At 40.0% G+C, this 15,309-nt stretch overlaps 1 protein-coding gene across 1 annotated transcript; it reads left to right on the forward strand.

Moving 5' to 3' along the window:
- Positions 1-1,630: 1,630 nt before the first annotated feature.
- LOC105926909 (zinc finger protein 37) lies at positions 1,631-7,162 on the forward strand. The gene is made up of 2 exons (XM_012863408.3): positions 1,631-1,884; positions 5,792-7,162. Exons 1-2 carry the CDS (start codon positions 1,713-1,715, stop codon positions 7,069-7,071), a joined length of 1,452 nt encoding a protein of 483 aa, XP_012718862.2. The 5' UTR covers positions 1,631-1,712; the 3' UTR covers positions 7,072-7,162.
- The last annotated feature ends 8,147 nt before the right edge of the window (positions 7,163-15,309 follow it).

Below are 15,309 nucleotides of genomic sequence, written 5' to 3' on the forward strand. Positions count from 1 at the left end.
ACTATTGACCTTTTATGCCGTGTTTTATGTGAACCAAAAAGTTATTCCTGATCATCTGTTTAATATTTACAAGCGTGCCTGCATAACAATGCATAACATCGTTATTAATTAATAGCGATGTTATGCAGGCACGCTTTGCTATTCTGGCAAATTTGGGAGGACTGTCGCTCCACTTGGCAACTGATAGGGGAGGTGGCAGTGAACAGCAGCTTCGTAACAGAAAGATGCCAAAGTTATTGGAGTTCTGTCAGTTAGGTTAGTTACGTCTATGCCTTCGAGTTGTATTGTTGGCTTTTGTTCAAACACTCATAAGGATGGTGCTAGTATCCTTTTTAGAAATTTATGATATTAATAATGAAGGCTCAGGATCCTTAGGAAACTAAGGATCCTGAGCTACATTCAAAGTGGGTCAAGCAGGTCAGCTGGACTCATGAGAAGTGGGAGTAGAGCGCTCCACCGTGTCTGTTCTGTGCTCGGAATTTTTTTTCCAACCTTAAAATAGTCGTTTGGTTGTGGAAGTGCTGGCAGGACTTGTCTTTACCCTCATTCTGCTCCTCTAATTACTGCTTGATCCAGCTTGGGGTGGGTACAGCTCTGGGCAGCACACTGTTGTGTCGTACTGACTCAGCCCCCAGGGAACATTAAGCTGCCCTCACAGCAGTTATCAGTTGGTTGGTAGGCTGATGGTCCTCTTTTGGATCTGAGCAGCCAGTTTTGATCAAAGTTTAACTTGTTGATCCACTATGCGAAGATACTACTTATAAGCCCGAGTTTGCCTGCAACTCCTCAGACTGAAGAAGTCTCTTGGAGAAGAAACAAAACGTTTCAACAAAGAAGAACCCATCCAGAGGATCCACTCAGGTTAATTTTTTCTGATCTTTCTACCTGAATTATTGAGATGCATCAGGACTATTCAAGAACAGTATAAGTTTGGCAAGCACAGGTTGTTCATAAAATACTGAAAAGTTACTCAGTAACAATACAGTAAGTTGCATTGCAATACAATGTGTGGCGCTCAGAGGGGACATCTGTGGTCAGAGTTCTTGCTCAGGGACCCAGCTGGAGTGACAGACGGAGTACTGACCTTTCAGAACTCACTCTGTGTATATATACAACATTTTAAAGATGGCTCTTCATTACTGCTCATTGATGAAAGAATGGAACCTGATCTGTCCTCTGATGCATGTAATAAATACCAGTCTCACTGTGAAATTAATCTTACTAAACTAATCCAAAAAATACACAAAATCATAACAATTTAGATCTCTCCATCTTTCACACAGGGCTGCTCATTGTTGCAGTTTTTAGGACTCTCGAAGGAAATTGGTGCTGAATTCAAATTACCTGGGGCCTTTATGCTTGCATGTTCTACCACAGACATATAGGGTGCTTTAAGGTCGAACTAAAAAGCTGCTCGAAGTTGGACCTATCATATCTCACACTGACGGCTCAAAAAAGATAAAGACTGAGGATCTAAATAGAGATTTTAAATGAAGATGAACGATCCGCCCTTGGAATTTTTTTTTTTTTTTTCTTAAATCCGTCTTCAAACTGGAATCTGTCCGTTGTATTTCTCTCCAGCAGATGGGGACAATGAGTCAGAGAGCCGCCTACTGACCTCCATATAACTAAGAAGAAGCAGTCTGGGGCCCGTTAGCAGTGTCGGCTTTGTTGTGTCTTCTGAGCTGAGATTTTGTGTCTCTGCAGCAACAATGTCTTCATCTCAGTCTCTGAGAGAGTTTATCAGAGAGCGACTGACCGCTGCTGCTGAAGAAATATTCACAGAGTTTGATAAAACCATCGTCCACTACGAGGAAGAGCTGGATCGTCAGCGCAGACTGCTGGAAATCAGCTTGAAACCCCAGCTAAACCTGCAGAGAATAGGTATGAACCACCAGAGGTACTGATGTTACTGATCACAGAGCTGCTGGGAAGTCTTCTAGGAGGGAGTTTATCGTTAACAGTATTATTCGTGAAGCCAAGTGACCAAACGGAGGTCAAAGAGAAATTAAACTAAGGTTAATGACAAGATCGAGGTGACGTCGGTCATGTACTGCGGTCAAGTGAGCGTCATGTCATGATGGCGGCTTGGTCATTCCGTCCCTTCACCGTTTCTCTTGTTGATGTAGGGTCTGCTTATTTAAAGACTACCAAGTCAGCCCTTACGCCGTGTGGCTGGCCAGAAAAAAAAAATAGTTTTGCGCTATTTTTCGTTTACGGACCGCTTTCAAAAGTATACTTCCGAGGCGTCTTTTTCATAGTTAAAACGTAAAAATATTAAAATATTTGATGTATTTACTTGTATTTATTTTAAATACATCCAGTTGCCGTGTTTAAACAATCACTTTTCGGCAATTGACTTTTAGTTCCCATTTTAGTTCCCAATACCCTTGATTTATAATCTTGAACCATAAAATTTCTTATCTCTCACAGACCACTCCCGTTTTAATTAACCTGTTGTAACTAAGACTACAGTTACATTTTATATAAAATGTCAAACTTAAACCCTAAATATCAACATGTTCATGTCGCACGAACCAATCACCATATTCATACCCAGGGGCGGGTCTTCAGGGAGGCTGGGAGGGCGGCATGCTCTCAGCTCGCCATCCTGAGGGGCCCTGATGGTAGTCATGGCATTTTTGGATTTAGTTTGCTTTTTTATCCGAGCACTTATAGTTTGTAGTGGTTTATATGAAAATTGAGTCAAGATTCAGACATTTCTGTGGATATGTCTGTGTTTTACTATGGAGATTTACAGGCTCTGAGTTGAAAGTTTACGGGTGTCAAGATGATGTAGTCGCTATCCGTGGTGCTGAACTTATATCAGTGACTATGTACCCTAATGTTTTTGTTGTTCTTTTGCTTTATACTTCATATCCGTTTGATGGACTTCAAACGACTGTTGCAGGCATGTGTATGTTGTAAAATGACGTTATAAAGGGTATGGTCATTTCCCCCGCTCCCGGGCCTGGTTCTGATTTGTTCCGCTAGTGTTCACACGCTAATATGAACACTCTTGTTCAAGTTTGGGAAGACATCAACTTAAAGGTTGTTTCAACAGGTTTTGATTAATATCTGACTGATGTGAAATTAAAGTCACATCAAAATGACCAGATCAGAATCTGTCACTGTAATCATAACTGTTTTAAATGAAAACTTCCTGTTATTACAGACTCATTTCTGTTCACAGTAAGAGCTTCCCACCTCAATCTGTTTCATTTATATTTTCAATATTATTTCAAAATTAAGGTCCTTTTTAAAAATAAGTAGCTTCACTTTAATCTTCTACCTGTATAATTCAAGATTCTTTATTGTCACCACGTGTTACTGTGGTGAAATTCCTTTCAGGACATAGACCAGCTTAGAGTACACAAAACAAACAACAGATATTAAACATGTGTACAGCTTTTTCACTTTAGAGCTTGCAAAAGATAAAAAAAAAGTTTGCATCAGAGTCTGAGGGCTCTGATATCAGTCCCTTCACAAGTAATATGAGCCATGTTACATAGATTAGTCCGTCCTTCGTGAATCATAAGTAATGAGGTAATAATTTGCTTTTGTGCAATGATTTTTGAGGCTACATTTATAGAAATATGCAACTGATATTCCTGAGGGAAGATTGTGCAAATGGGCAAGAACAGTGGAGAGATTGTAATAAATGATGGACTTTAACATATTTAACGTTAGATGGATTGTAACATAGAGTTGTAACTAGGGCTGCGAAAATGAATTGATAAAATTAATACAAAATCGACAAAAGTGTTGGCAACGAATTTACATCATTGTTTTGTTTGTGTTGCGCGATTAATGTGTCACTCATCATGTTGCGGAGCCATTACCTGACCTGCAGAGGATCGTCAATGCTGGCTGGCTGCAGACCGAGCTTCAACGAGGCAGAGGTGGCATTTTAAAACACTGCCTTTTTGTAGTAAAGTCTAAAAATGATGACACAGAGAACATGGAACCAAGTCCTCAAAAGATAGGGAGCACACTGCTCTTCAAAAAACAAGTAACATGCAAGATTTGACATGGCACACAACTACCTTAGTGATATGTGGCCTGAAATAACATTGAGTCATTGATGAGGGAGAAGGGAGCTCAACAGCAGGGCAAGTCATTACAATATCTGACGTTTGTTCTGTTTTAAAGTGAGGGAACGCCGACAGTGCTTGGCTCATGGGCTGTGAGCAGAGTGCTGCGCAGAACCATGAAGCACGACTATACCTGAGCTTTAATGTCAGTTTGATAGGTCATCTAATGTGGCTGTTAGCTTGTTAGCTGGTTAATGACGCGTGTGGAGCTTGTTTACGTGTGCAACTTTCCCTGATCGGATTGAAATGTGGTCTGATTAAAAGGAAAGAGGTTATTCAGAATGCACCGTTTATATGGACTCAAAATCAAATAACCCGATCATGACGTGTGTTTACTTGCACCAAGCTTTATTCAAAGTAGAAACTCTCTGACATTAGCAGAGTTGTCAAATTTCATAAAACAACCGCAGAAGTTTTGTACTTCTTCATGTGGAAAAAAAAAACAGTAACCAACGGGGAGGTGTGTTGGTTCTGGCGATTCTGAGCACATAGAATGAACCCGCACCAGGTTCTGAGCTTGTCGGTAACTCATGCTGTTGCTGTTGAGAGAGCGGGAGGAAATGATGGTCATCCCAAAATGTTCTGTGCTGCACAACACTGCGGTCCCATCCTCCACATGCATGTGCAGTGAGTTCATGAGTTAATCGGAACAAATATTAAGGTGGATGCTGATCGGATTAAGGCTCATAAACCAGCCCTCTCAATCAGAATACAATTTCAGTCTGATGGTAATAATTTGTTGATTAAGCTTTAAGTTTTAATTTGTTGACGAAGTCTGAGTGAATGTACTGTATGGTAGAGAGGAGCAGGGCTCTAAACTAACTTTTCAAGAGTCTTTGTAACCATAATGAAATGTTGGTGAGACACTCAGAATGATAAGAGGCAGACCCAAATTAAAAACACTTACAGAAAAATGAGACATAAGCATCCCTAAAGGACAACCTAAAAAATTTATAATCCTCAGAAACAATAAAAAGTATTAAATATCTAACACTCTTTTTGACTTCACTGTGGTGAGACCCACCACAGTGGTGTCATCCGCCAACTTCACTGCTGTGTTTGTGGGGTGGATAGCAGGACAGTCCTGGTTGAAGAGAGCAGGGCTGATGACACCTGATGATTGGCATGTGGGACAGCCAGAAGATAAGATGCTGAATATTTCTGGTAACGGTGAAACGTGACGAATGTGCATGGTGAGGAGAAGTGACAGAGGGTGGCGTGGGCTGGACGAAACATGAAGGCATCTGATTGGTTCTTTCCATTCGATTATCCAGCGATGACAATTTTGACAACTCTATATATATATATATATATATATATATATATATATATATATATATATCCACTGTTGTTGAATATCCCTTTTAAAAAATATCCACTGTTGTTGAATATCCCTTTTAAAAAATATCCACTGTTGTTGAATATCCCTTTTAAAGTCTTGAGACAATTCACTGTCCTTTAAGTTCAATAACTGCATTTTGTGTTTTATTTCTTTTTTTTTTAAGAATCTTTAATCACATCTTTCAATGTTAATTAAAATAATCTGGCTTTTTTCCACCATAATTGAGCTGCCCTACTCTGGAGTTGTTGATGATTTGAGGGTTGATGCTTTCCAAAAACTTTAGTTAAATCAAATTATAAAAGTGAAACACATTCACATTAATCAACAATTTTACTCTTTTTTTTTTCCTGTTCAGATGTCCAACAGCAAACTGTTCAGAAAGAGGAGGGAGGTGGTATAAACAAGTGTTTCTGCAACCAGGAGAGATACTTAAGTTTGGACCAAGATGAACCTGGATCTCTACAGATAAAAGATCAACAAGAAGAACTTAAAACTTTCCAGGTGGAAGAGAAGAAGACAGACATAGAACCTTTGCAGGGGGAAGAAAAACAATCTGAAACAGACACTTTGCAGATTATAGAATATCAGGAGGAATCTGAATCACGACAGATAGAACACAAACAGCAAGAACTACCCCAGGAGCTGAAAGAGAACCAGGAAGAACAAGAATCTTTGCAGATGAAAGGGAAACAGGAGGAACCAGAATCTGCCCAGATAAAGGATGAACAGGAGGAACCAGAATCTATACAGATAAAGGATGAACAAGAAGAACTCTGCGTCAGTCTGGAGGAAGAGCTTGAAATCAAGCAGGAGACTGATACCTTTGTTATAACGTCTACTTATGGGGAAGGAGACCACAGCGATCCAGAAGCAAACAGTGATGAGCTCCAAGAGAACCAATATGAAAGAACTGATCCTGAAGACTCAAGATCCAGTGGCGATGAAGAACTGAAACAAAATAAGAAGAGTCAAACTGGAGGTAGAAGTGACAATGTAGACAACCTTAAAGTAAAAAAACAAAAAATTAAACACACAAATGAGAATCTTTGTTCATGTAATGTTTGTGGTAAGGTTTTAGCCCGGAGTTATTTGCCTGAACACATGAGAATTCACACAGGTGAGAAGCTCTTCTTATGCACAGTCTGTGGAAAAAGTTTTCGCCAGCAAAATCATTTGACTGTTCACATGAGAACTCACACAGGAGAGAAGCCTTACCCCTGTGTGATTTGCGGAAAAAGTTTTACCCTACAAATGGTTTTGACAAAGCACATAAGAACTCACACTGGTGAGAAGCCTTTCTCATGTCTGACTTGTGGAAAAAGTTTCAGGCATAGTGGAACCTTATCTCAGCATATGAGAACTCACACGGGTGAGAAGCCTTTCCCATGTTTAACCTGTGGAAAGCGTTTTAGTGATAAGAGAAATTTATCTCGACACATTAGAACTCACACAGATGAGAGGCCTTTCTCCTGTCCGACCTGTGGAAAAAACTTTCGTCAAGGAGGTCATTTAACTGTGCATATGAGAACTCACGCGGTTAAGAAGTTGTATTTATGTGAAATCTGTGGTGCGTGTTTCACTCAGAGTGTCGACTTGACTGATCACATGAGAACCCACCGAGGTAGGAAGGTGTAATGTTACTCTTGAAATCTTATGGAGAACTTTAGACAACCCTGGTGAGAAGTTAGTCTCTGTCGTTCATGATTAAACCAGGTCCTTTATCATGCTCAGACTCACTTTGATTGGTTGATTCGTCCATATCCGCAGTAGGAGAACTCTTTTTCTGTCAGATAGTGTGTGGGTATGTCTTTTAAGACACAGTGGTTTATTAATGGTTTATCTACAAAACACATGTACAATTACACAATTCATGATTGGTGGGTCTCCATCTGGATGAGGGTGTGGCTTTTTCTGAAGCAGAAACAAGCCAAACAAGTAGGGTTTATACAGAGTTTGTGTGAAATAAATGTCAGATGCTTGTTTTTGTGTTTTATGGCCTTTTTACTGAGGCACTTTATCTCATCTATGAAACATACTCTACTATTTACTACTGAAGAAACTAACAGCGGTGGGTTAACCTGAATCAGTCTTGCTGCCTCATACCTTTTTACAAAACAAACAGAACACGACAAGGCATCTTAATCTCACATTAAACAACGTTGTAAAAGAGGAGCTTAACCCCAGTTACAAGCTGGATATTCTGCTCACATTTTTGCTGCTGTGGCATCTAAATCATTTTGGCTGAAAGGAATAACTGATGTGTTTTCTGTCTGGAATAATGGCGTTCAAGAGGTGCTGCTAGACAGTCTTGCATGAACTTCAAGATAAGCATGATACTTTCCCTTAGAAAGGCTGGATCTCACCTCCTTGGTCACTGTCCTGGATCATTCTCAGATTGTCAATGAGCTTATTCTGTTTGTTTTCTTGGGCTGACTGAACACTCTGTCTCTTATCCTGTTTGGGAGGCGTGGACGGCAGTGAGAAGGTTGTTTCAGTGCTGACGGTGGAACAAGAAGCCATTCTCTACAGGAGATTCCTCAAAGCCAGATTCCTGTATCTCACAGACATCCCTGTCTTGTCTCCAGCTGGTGCAGAATACGGCTACACATCCTTTAACTGATAGCCTATATGAAAGCGAGAGCACATAAGACAGGCCTCTTTAACATGTTTTTATAAATCTGCACTAAAAAACATGTATTTATTTTCATTTGCTCTTGGCCCAGCATGAAAGAGCCCATTTTATTTGGCAAGTAGCTATATAACATCATATATAAGCATTAAAACACATATAAAAGAAGATGCATAAAAGTTATCTGTTCAGCACTTTGGCAAGGTGTGATTTTTTTTAAAGTGCTTATAAGTAAAGCTGGCTTGGCTTCCCAGGAACTTGACACCAGTTCTGCTCTCTATGAGCAGTATGTGTTCCAGAAAATGCTCAAGCCACAGCAATTAGCCATTTAATCCTCAGATTGTTGAGATTTGGTATCATTTCTGCAAGACAGAAATAACGTGTTTCCAGATAATTTAATACTTGACATCTGTTTTAACTAAAGAATAACATTCCACTTTGAGGGAAAAGGATTCTAATATTACCCATACCTTCTTTTGTACCCCCCCCCCCTCCTCATTGATAAATTTGTGAGGCTGCCATGATCTGTGTGAAACTTCAGAAACCAGACAGATTGGCAGGCTCTCTCATTCCTTTCCTGCAGGACTCAGAGTGGTTACCTGGGCCCTGAGAGCGAGATGCTGCTTGCTGTAGACCTTCACACACACCTGTTGTGCAGCTTATTGACCATCCATGGTGCTCTCTGTTCATTTGTTTGGGGTCTGTATCCCACCTAGCCTAGGAATGATCAGATAGGCACTTAACTGTCACAGCTATGTGCTATAAAGGAAACTTTTATCTTGGATGTCATGATAAAAGGTACGTGTTGGTATACATGGGCGGAACGGTGCAACTAGGCAAGGCAAATGTATTTGTATAGCACATTTCAGTACAGAGACAGTGCAAAGTGCTTGACATGATTAAAATATAAGGAAGAAAAAAAAAGAATAAAAACAGTGGTTAGTACTCTTGCCTCACAGCAAGAAGGTCCCAGGTTCGAGTCCTAGGCCCCTGCCGAGCCCAGGACTCAAACCTGGGACTGTGTGGAGTGTGCATATGTCCCCAATGTCTGCACAGGTTTCCTCCGGGCGCTCCGGTTTTCCCTACCACTATAGACATGCTGGTCAGGTCGGCACACTCATTCACAGCGGCTCAGGCTAACCCTCCATCTGACCTACGAAATTTTGTTGTATGTACCCTGTATGTATAATGACAAATAAAAGCATCTTATCTTACATACGCAAAGAAAGGATGACCCATTATTTTTCAGTGCCTTAGGGTTCCCATACAATCAGAGCTCAACTGGTGGGACTGTTTCTTTACTGCTTGGGCCCTTTAGCATTCCCCGTTTGAGCCTCTTTATGATTGCATATCAGACCGTTTTTAGCGCAAAGTCTCTGGTAGCCAGAAGGTCTGCCAGGAGAATAAGAATAATAAACATGTTTGAAATTCAGTCGGCCCTCATGAGGGTATCCTCAGCACATCGTTCTAGTGAGCCTCATATTTAACAGTGAGCACTGAAACTTCTGTCTTTTTCTTCTACTGTCTACGTTTGGCTTCCGGACAGACGAGTCCGAGCAGCGCCATCTCTCTACGGTGCTGAGTCCAACGTGTGGTCTTTGGACATACAGTGTGAGCAGTCAGATCGCATCAGAGCATTGGGCCTGCAGTGTAATAACAGATATGGTGAGCTATGAACTTTTAAACCCAGCAGTTTCGTTGTACAGTTTGAGCTGTGTCTGAGTACAATGATTGAAAATATCGTACAGTGTATGGCCGCCCTTAGTAGAGTTCTTTGAGTAACTCAAAAGACTTTATTATAAAGCAGTCCTTGTAACATATTCAGCGTGATGCTTTGATAATTTCATGTAACTGTGTAGTGTTCAGTGAAAATGTGTTTCCTGGGAGACAGTCTCGACATTCACACAAACGCTGTCAGTCAAAAAAGAAGCAAACAGAATGGTGAACATATGGTTCAATTGTAGCCCTGGATCTGTGAGTAATGAGATGATTTCTCCAGCTTTTAGCCTAAAACGATTACTAAATACACTCCTGCCAGATGCTCTATGTTGAAACCAAAAGGTGTGACCACGTATACTATTGTGTCTTAAAGCACTATGTTCATCTATCTGTCAGCACCCGCTCTGAAAGGAGGAGGGATCAATCCTCATGCATACTGAATATGTAACGGTGAAAAGTCTCCTTTCTCAGCCAGACAGAAACGTTTGCATCTAAATTGAAACGGGTGTAAAACTGTTACTATAACTTGTAAAAAGTGAAATAAATTTTAAGCTCTCACCATATGTTCACTTTTGCATTTTTTACAAAATGTGTGCATTTTCACTTGAATATGCCATATTATCAACTAATAATCGAGCAATATATTCTGTTCCCTTTCTGATAAGTTCACTCTCTTCTGCTTTACAACTTAATTTTAAGTTAGCTTTTTTTGATGTTGTGTAATTCTGATGTATTCTAAGTTTCTTTTTTCCCCTGTTTTCATGCCCAAATTTCCCCACTGTAGGACAATGAAAGGTATTTTGATTCTCTTCTGTTAGGTGGAACCTGTGGTGTTTTGTAACAAAAAAGTATGAAATTTGTATTGAAACAAATGTACCAAGAACTTTCCATACTGTTATTTTCCTTTTTGATGTTTTGTTTTAATTTATTTTGAGATATTTATTAATGAGATTATTACATTTCTGCATCTAATCTAAAAAAGATGCAAAGCAGAATACCTTCTGAGCGGTTTGAAAAACTCTTAATTGTGCTTCACGTTATGAATTAAATGCTGACTCAGAGACGCGTTGCTCTCCTCTATCAAACTTGATCACAACAGACAACGGGGTCAATGGTCATTTTCCTGCTTTTTTTATAGGATATTTGTGTTTGGACATGAGTGGAGCACAAACTCTGGTTTCAGATCGAGTTTTCAAGTTTGTCGGTGTGGACTAAAAAGTGCATCAGAGAAAATTAAGCGTGTTGGAGGATTAATGAGTCTTGCTTGTTGAATAATATGTGTGGCTGCATGAATTTTAATGAATGTTTATTTTGGGTTGTTTTTGATTGTGTGTTTTTCTTTATGTATCTACTTAGGACAGAACTTTGTAAACTTCTGTGAACTGTAATTTAATGTACAATCTATGGAGGACATTTCTGTCCTGAAGGTATGCAAACCAAAATCAAGTCATATTTAAGAACAAAAAAAAAAAAAAAAGAATCCCAAAAAAAAGTGTATGTGCTCTCTAAATTGGTATTATGGAAGAATGGACTATTCAGGAGGTACTGAAAAAGCTAGAGAAGCCCAGCTCTACATGGTTCTGTGTCTGGCTGCTGAAAATGGTAATAATTATGCTCATGGTGGTGATCTACATTCTAGCCACAGTTGCACTGGGGCAGACTGATAGAAGAGAAACTGCCATACAATTGTACCCCCCCCCCCCCCCCACCCCCCGACTGCAGGCAAAGCGGGTGAAGTTTCGTACCAAAGTACACAACAACTGAGCAGGATTCAAACCAACAACCCACCCGTTACAGGAAAGACTGCTCCTGCACCACTGTCGCCCCTACAGCATTACACTGGAAAAGAAAAACGTTACATCTGAAGACATTTGAGCCTACATTATTCATACCCTTGACAGATGTGGTTCTGTGGAAGTCTTTCAATTTTATCAACGTGTTTCTTCTGACTGGATGTAATATTAACGTTTTGGAGTGGTCCAATCAGAGTCCTGACAAGAATCTGATACAGACTCTTTGGAGGAAGCCAAGATTAGGGTGATGGCAAGGAAGCTTTCCAACCTCAAGGGCTCAACACTGAAGATTAATCCTCAAAGTGGGTCCATGCACCTCTGTTGCTCTTGACAGTCGGGTTTAATTTGTTGCGTGATGGCTGAGTTGTTGTAGGGGACTTGTCGGAAGGGAATGTGAAGAGATTAAACATTGTTTTCAGCAAGTTTATTTTTAGATTTAATTTGCTTTGAGGTTATATCTTCCATTGTTCAGCTGTGTCTTGAAAATCTGTGTAAAATGGTTCTCTTTACCATATCTTGCCCAAATGTGAAGAATATATGTAAATACTGTATTTGATTGCTGTGTAATTATCTTTTTTATTACTAAACTTTTACTACCATTAAATTACAATTTTTATATTGTGTCTGACCTAAATGGTGCTGCTTTGAGTCCTATGTATTTATTATTGTCCCCCCTCCCTCCCCTTGTTCAGCACCTTTATTGTGGGTGTACAGTCAATTGTTCGATGACGTTCATTAAAAAAGTGTACAAAAGTTAGTATTTAAATCAAAACTGTTTCCTGACGATAGATTGATTAACATTGTACTGTTTTACCCTGTGGCTTGGCTGTATTCACATATTTCAGGAAAAACACGTGACAATTACCTTAAAACATTTTTTTTCATTCAAAGCTACATCATATTTTACTAAATGAGACCTATGATAAGCAAACCATTCTAGTGGAGAAAGTGTAGACAGGCATTGACTTCTAGTGGAAGAGGTCAAATTCCACATCTTTCCTGTCCTGATCAATATATCTCCATGGTGCTCATTGGTATGTGTGCACTAGACTTTAAATCTGAAAAATTCATTCCAAGACAATGTTTACTCAAAACTGCCAGCAGAATACAATTTTACATAAAAAATATATTCAGGGTGAATAAATTTTCTTCTGGCTGCCTCGCCAAACTCATGCTACCGCCTCGCCAACATTCCAAAGAAAAAAAACAAAAAGAAAAAAAACTAACTCGATATGCTTGCATGTTTATTTGACGTTAACACGGGGTTGTTTGTTGTTGCTTTCGCACGTGCATATAGTGAATGGCAGGGAAAAAACAGGCAAAAACATATGGATACCCCCCCCCCCCGCTCTGCCAGTCGGTCTGCGCAAAACTTGTCGCCACGCCCCCCCCCCCCCCCCCCCTCCCCAATCACGGCCTCGCCTGAGCAAATTCCTGCGGGAAACACTGAACATGCACACAGAGAGAGAAACCATTCCAATGTTACTTACAATCGCATCAGCAGAAACGCAAGGTCCGCGTCAGCCTTGCAGCCTTCTTTTTCTTTTAGCTCTCGCCTTCCAGAAAAAGCTTGCCCGATGTTCAGCCGTGTACGACTCCTCTCTCTGTCCAGAGCCCTTCTCCTCTTTCTTGCCTGCTCCGACATGGGCTTTCGCTGTTTTCTCGCTGGTTCCGCCATGATAACTGCACAAATATCGCCACTGCGCTATCAACGAGCATGCCTTTCACTGCCGTGTAGCAGTTCTCGCTGTAAAGCAAGACCGACTCTCGCGATGCACACGAGACTACTGAGCCTGTGAGTGCGAGCCGAGGGCTCCTGCAATTGCAAGTACGGTATTAGACCAACAGGGCGGCCAAGAAAACCTTTGTTCGACCTGAAATGACTCATTTAATCATTCAAAACGGTATGGAACACATTAACTGAAAAATGTTGCATAGTATGCCTTTAACTGGTAAAGATTTCTGTAAAAGATCTCATGATTTATTAAGTTCTTCCTTTTCACATTTAAGCCATCAAGTTGTCGCCTATATTAAGTGGAACTGAAATGTTTTGGTCTTAATTCCTAGATAATTTTAGCCCCACATGCTCGTCTTTTACTCCTCCTCAAAGGTGCGTCTGAGGCTAGATCTATACAAAGTGTGCCCAGTATAAAACTGAATTGTCTGCCAAACGGAAAAAGGTGTTTTGTTTAAACGCAAATGACTTAAGAAATGCAAATGTGTACAGAATTATTCATGTACAGGTGCAATACTAGGTGTACCCTGGTTTTCTTACACATGATAAGTAAAGGAAATTATTCAAGACATATTGTGGTTAACTTCAAACTTTACTTTGAGGGAAAAAAATAAGGAAGTGAACACAAGCATTTATTCATTTCAATGATAGATTTCCTATTAATCTTCGGGTGGTTAAGCACTGAGTCACCCCAACACACAAGGTTCACTTGGACAGTAGATGCAGAACAAGACTGAGAGACAGGTGCAGAGCCAATTCATATCACACATTCTTCAAACAACTGAAAGTTTGTCAAACTTGCAACACAGCAAGAATTTTTTATTTATTTTTTTGGTTTTGTGCATCCTGGGTGTCTGTAGAGATTATGTGACGGTTGTTTTGGACTGGGATTGCATTCAGAAAATGAAACAATCACCCTGCCAGGCTGCCACGGGTCTTGGTTATACTTCTATTACTTCAAAGATGTTCACGCAAACATAGAAGGTCATTCTTTTCATCTGCCTGCATTTTCTTAACATACTGTAACACCCTGCCATTGCTGTGCACAGCGCAGTGCTTTTGTAAATTGCAACTGCCTCTGTGACACACAATAAAAGGTTGTCTTGAAATAAAATGTACATTTAAACAATGCAACAACGTTGTCACACAGGCCTGTACAGATGACAGCAGTTTCTGCCTTGAGCTTGATGATGGAACATGCCACCTGAAGCAGAAACACCGGTACTACAGTCAAGTGCAAATGCAGATGTTTGTGAGGGGAGCAGAGTACTGTGGCTTTGTAGTTTGGTCCCTGGAGGACTGCGCTGTAGTACGGATCTCACCCAATTAGACACATGGGAAACACCTTTTCTTCAAGGTGTGTCTGCCAGAGCTTGTTGCCTGTCACTACACCCATGTAGCACCCACAACACTCTAATATACATAAAGAGAGAGAGTCAGACAGACAGACCTGGGCCAGTCTGCTGTGTGAGATACAGAAACATGTCTATCTGTGTCTCCAGTGTTTATTGGCCTCTCTGTCCCAAACATCGAACACATCCTATGTCAGTTCATCACAAGTCAATTTTAAATCATTAAGTGACATTTAGGAAGTGAGCATCAAAAATAATCATACAGTAGGTCTCAAACCCATAAAAACTACTGTAAAAGTGGATTTCTATGGTGTAAAATTAGACTGAAAATGTCAAAGTTTTTTACACTTTACTTTCACGTATTTCCTGCAACATTCAACGGAAAAAGAAAAGAAAACGAGTTAAACCCAAAAGGAGGTAAAATAATCTGGCAATAAGGCTATGCCTTTGTCAAAATGTACATTTTTTTTTCTCAACCAGTAACTAATACAAATTAGGTAAAATAAACAAACTAGAAGTGTTTAAACATACTGTTAATGACTTGGTCTTTAAATAATTGCAGTACTTTGACTGTTAAAAGTAAGAATGTATGGGATAAAGTGGGTTTACCAGGAACTACATAGTTTTCTTTCTTCCCTTTTTAGC

This window comes from Fundulus heteroclitus, chromosome 12, assembly GCF_011125445.2.
Source record: "Fundulus heteroclitus isolate FHET01 chromosome 12, MU-UCD_Fhet_4.1, whole genome shotgun sequence".
In the NCBI taxonomy this organism is placed as follows: Eukaryota; Metazoa; Chordata; class Actinopteri; order Cyprinodontiformes; family Fundulidae; genus Fundulus; species Fundulus heteroclitus.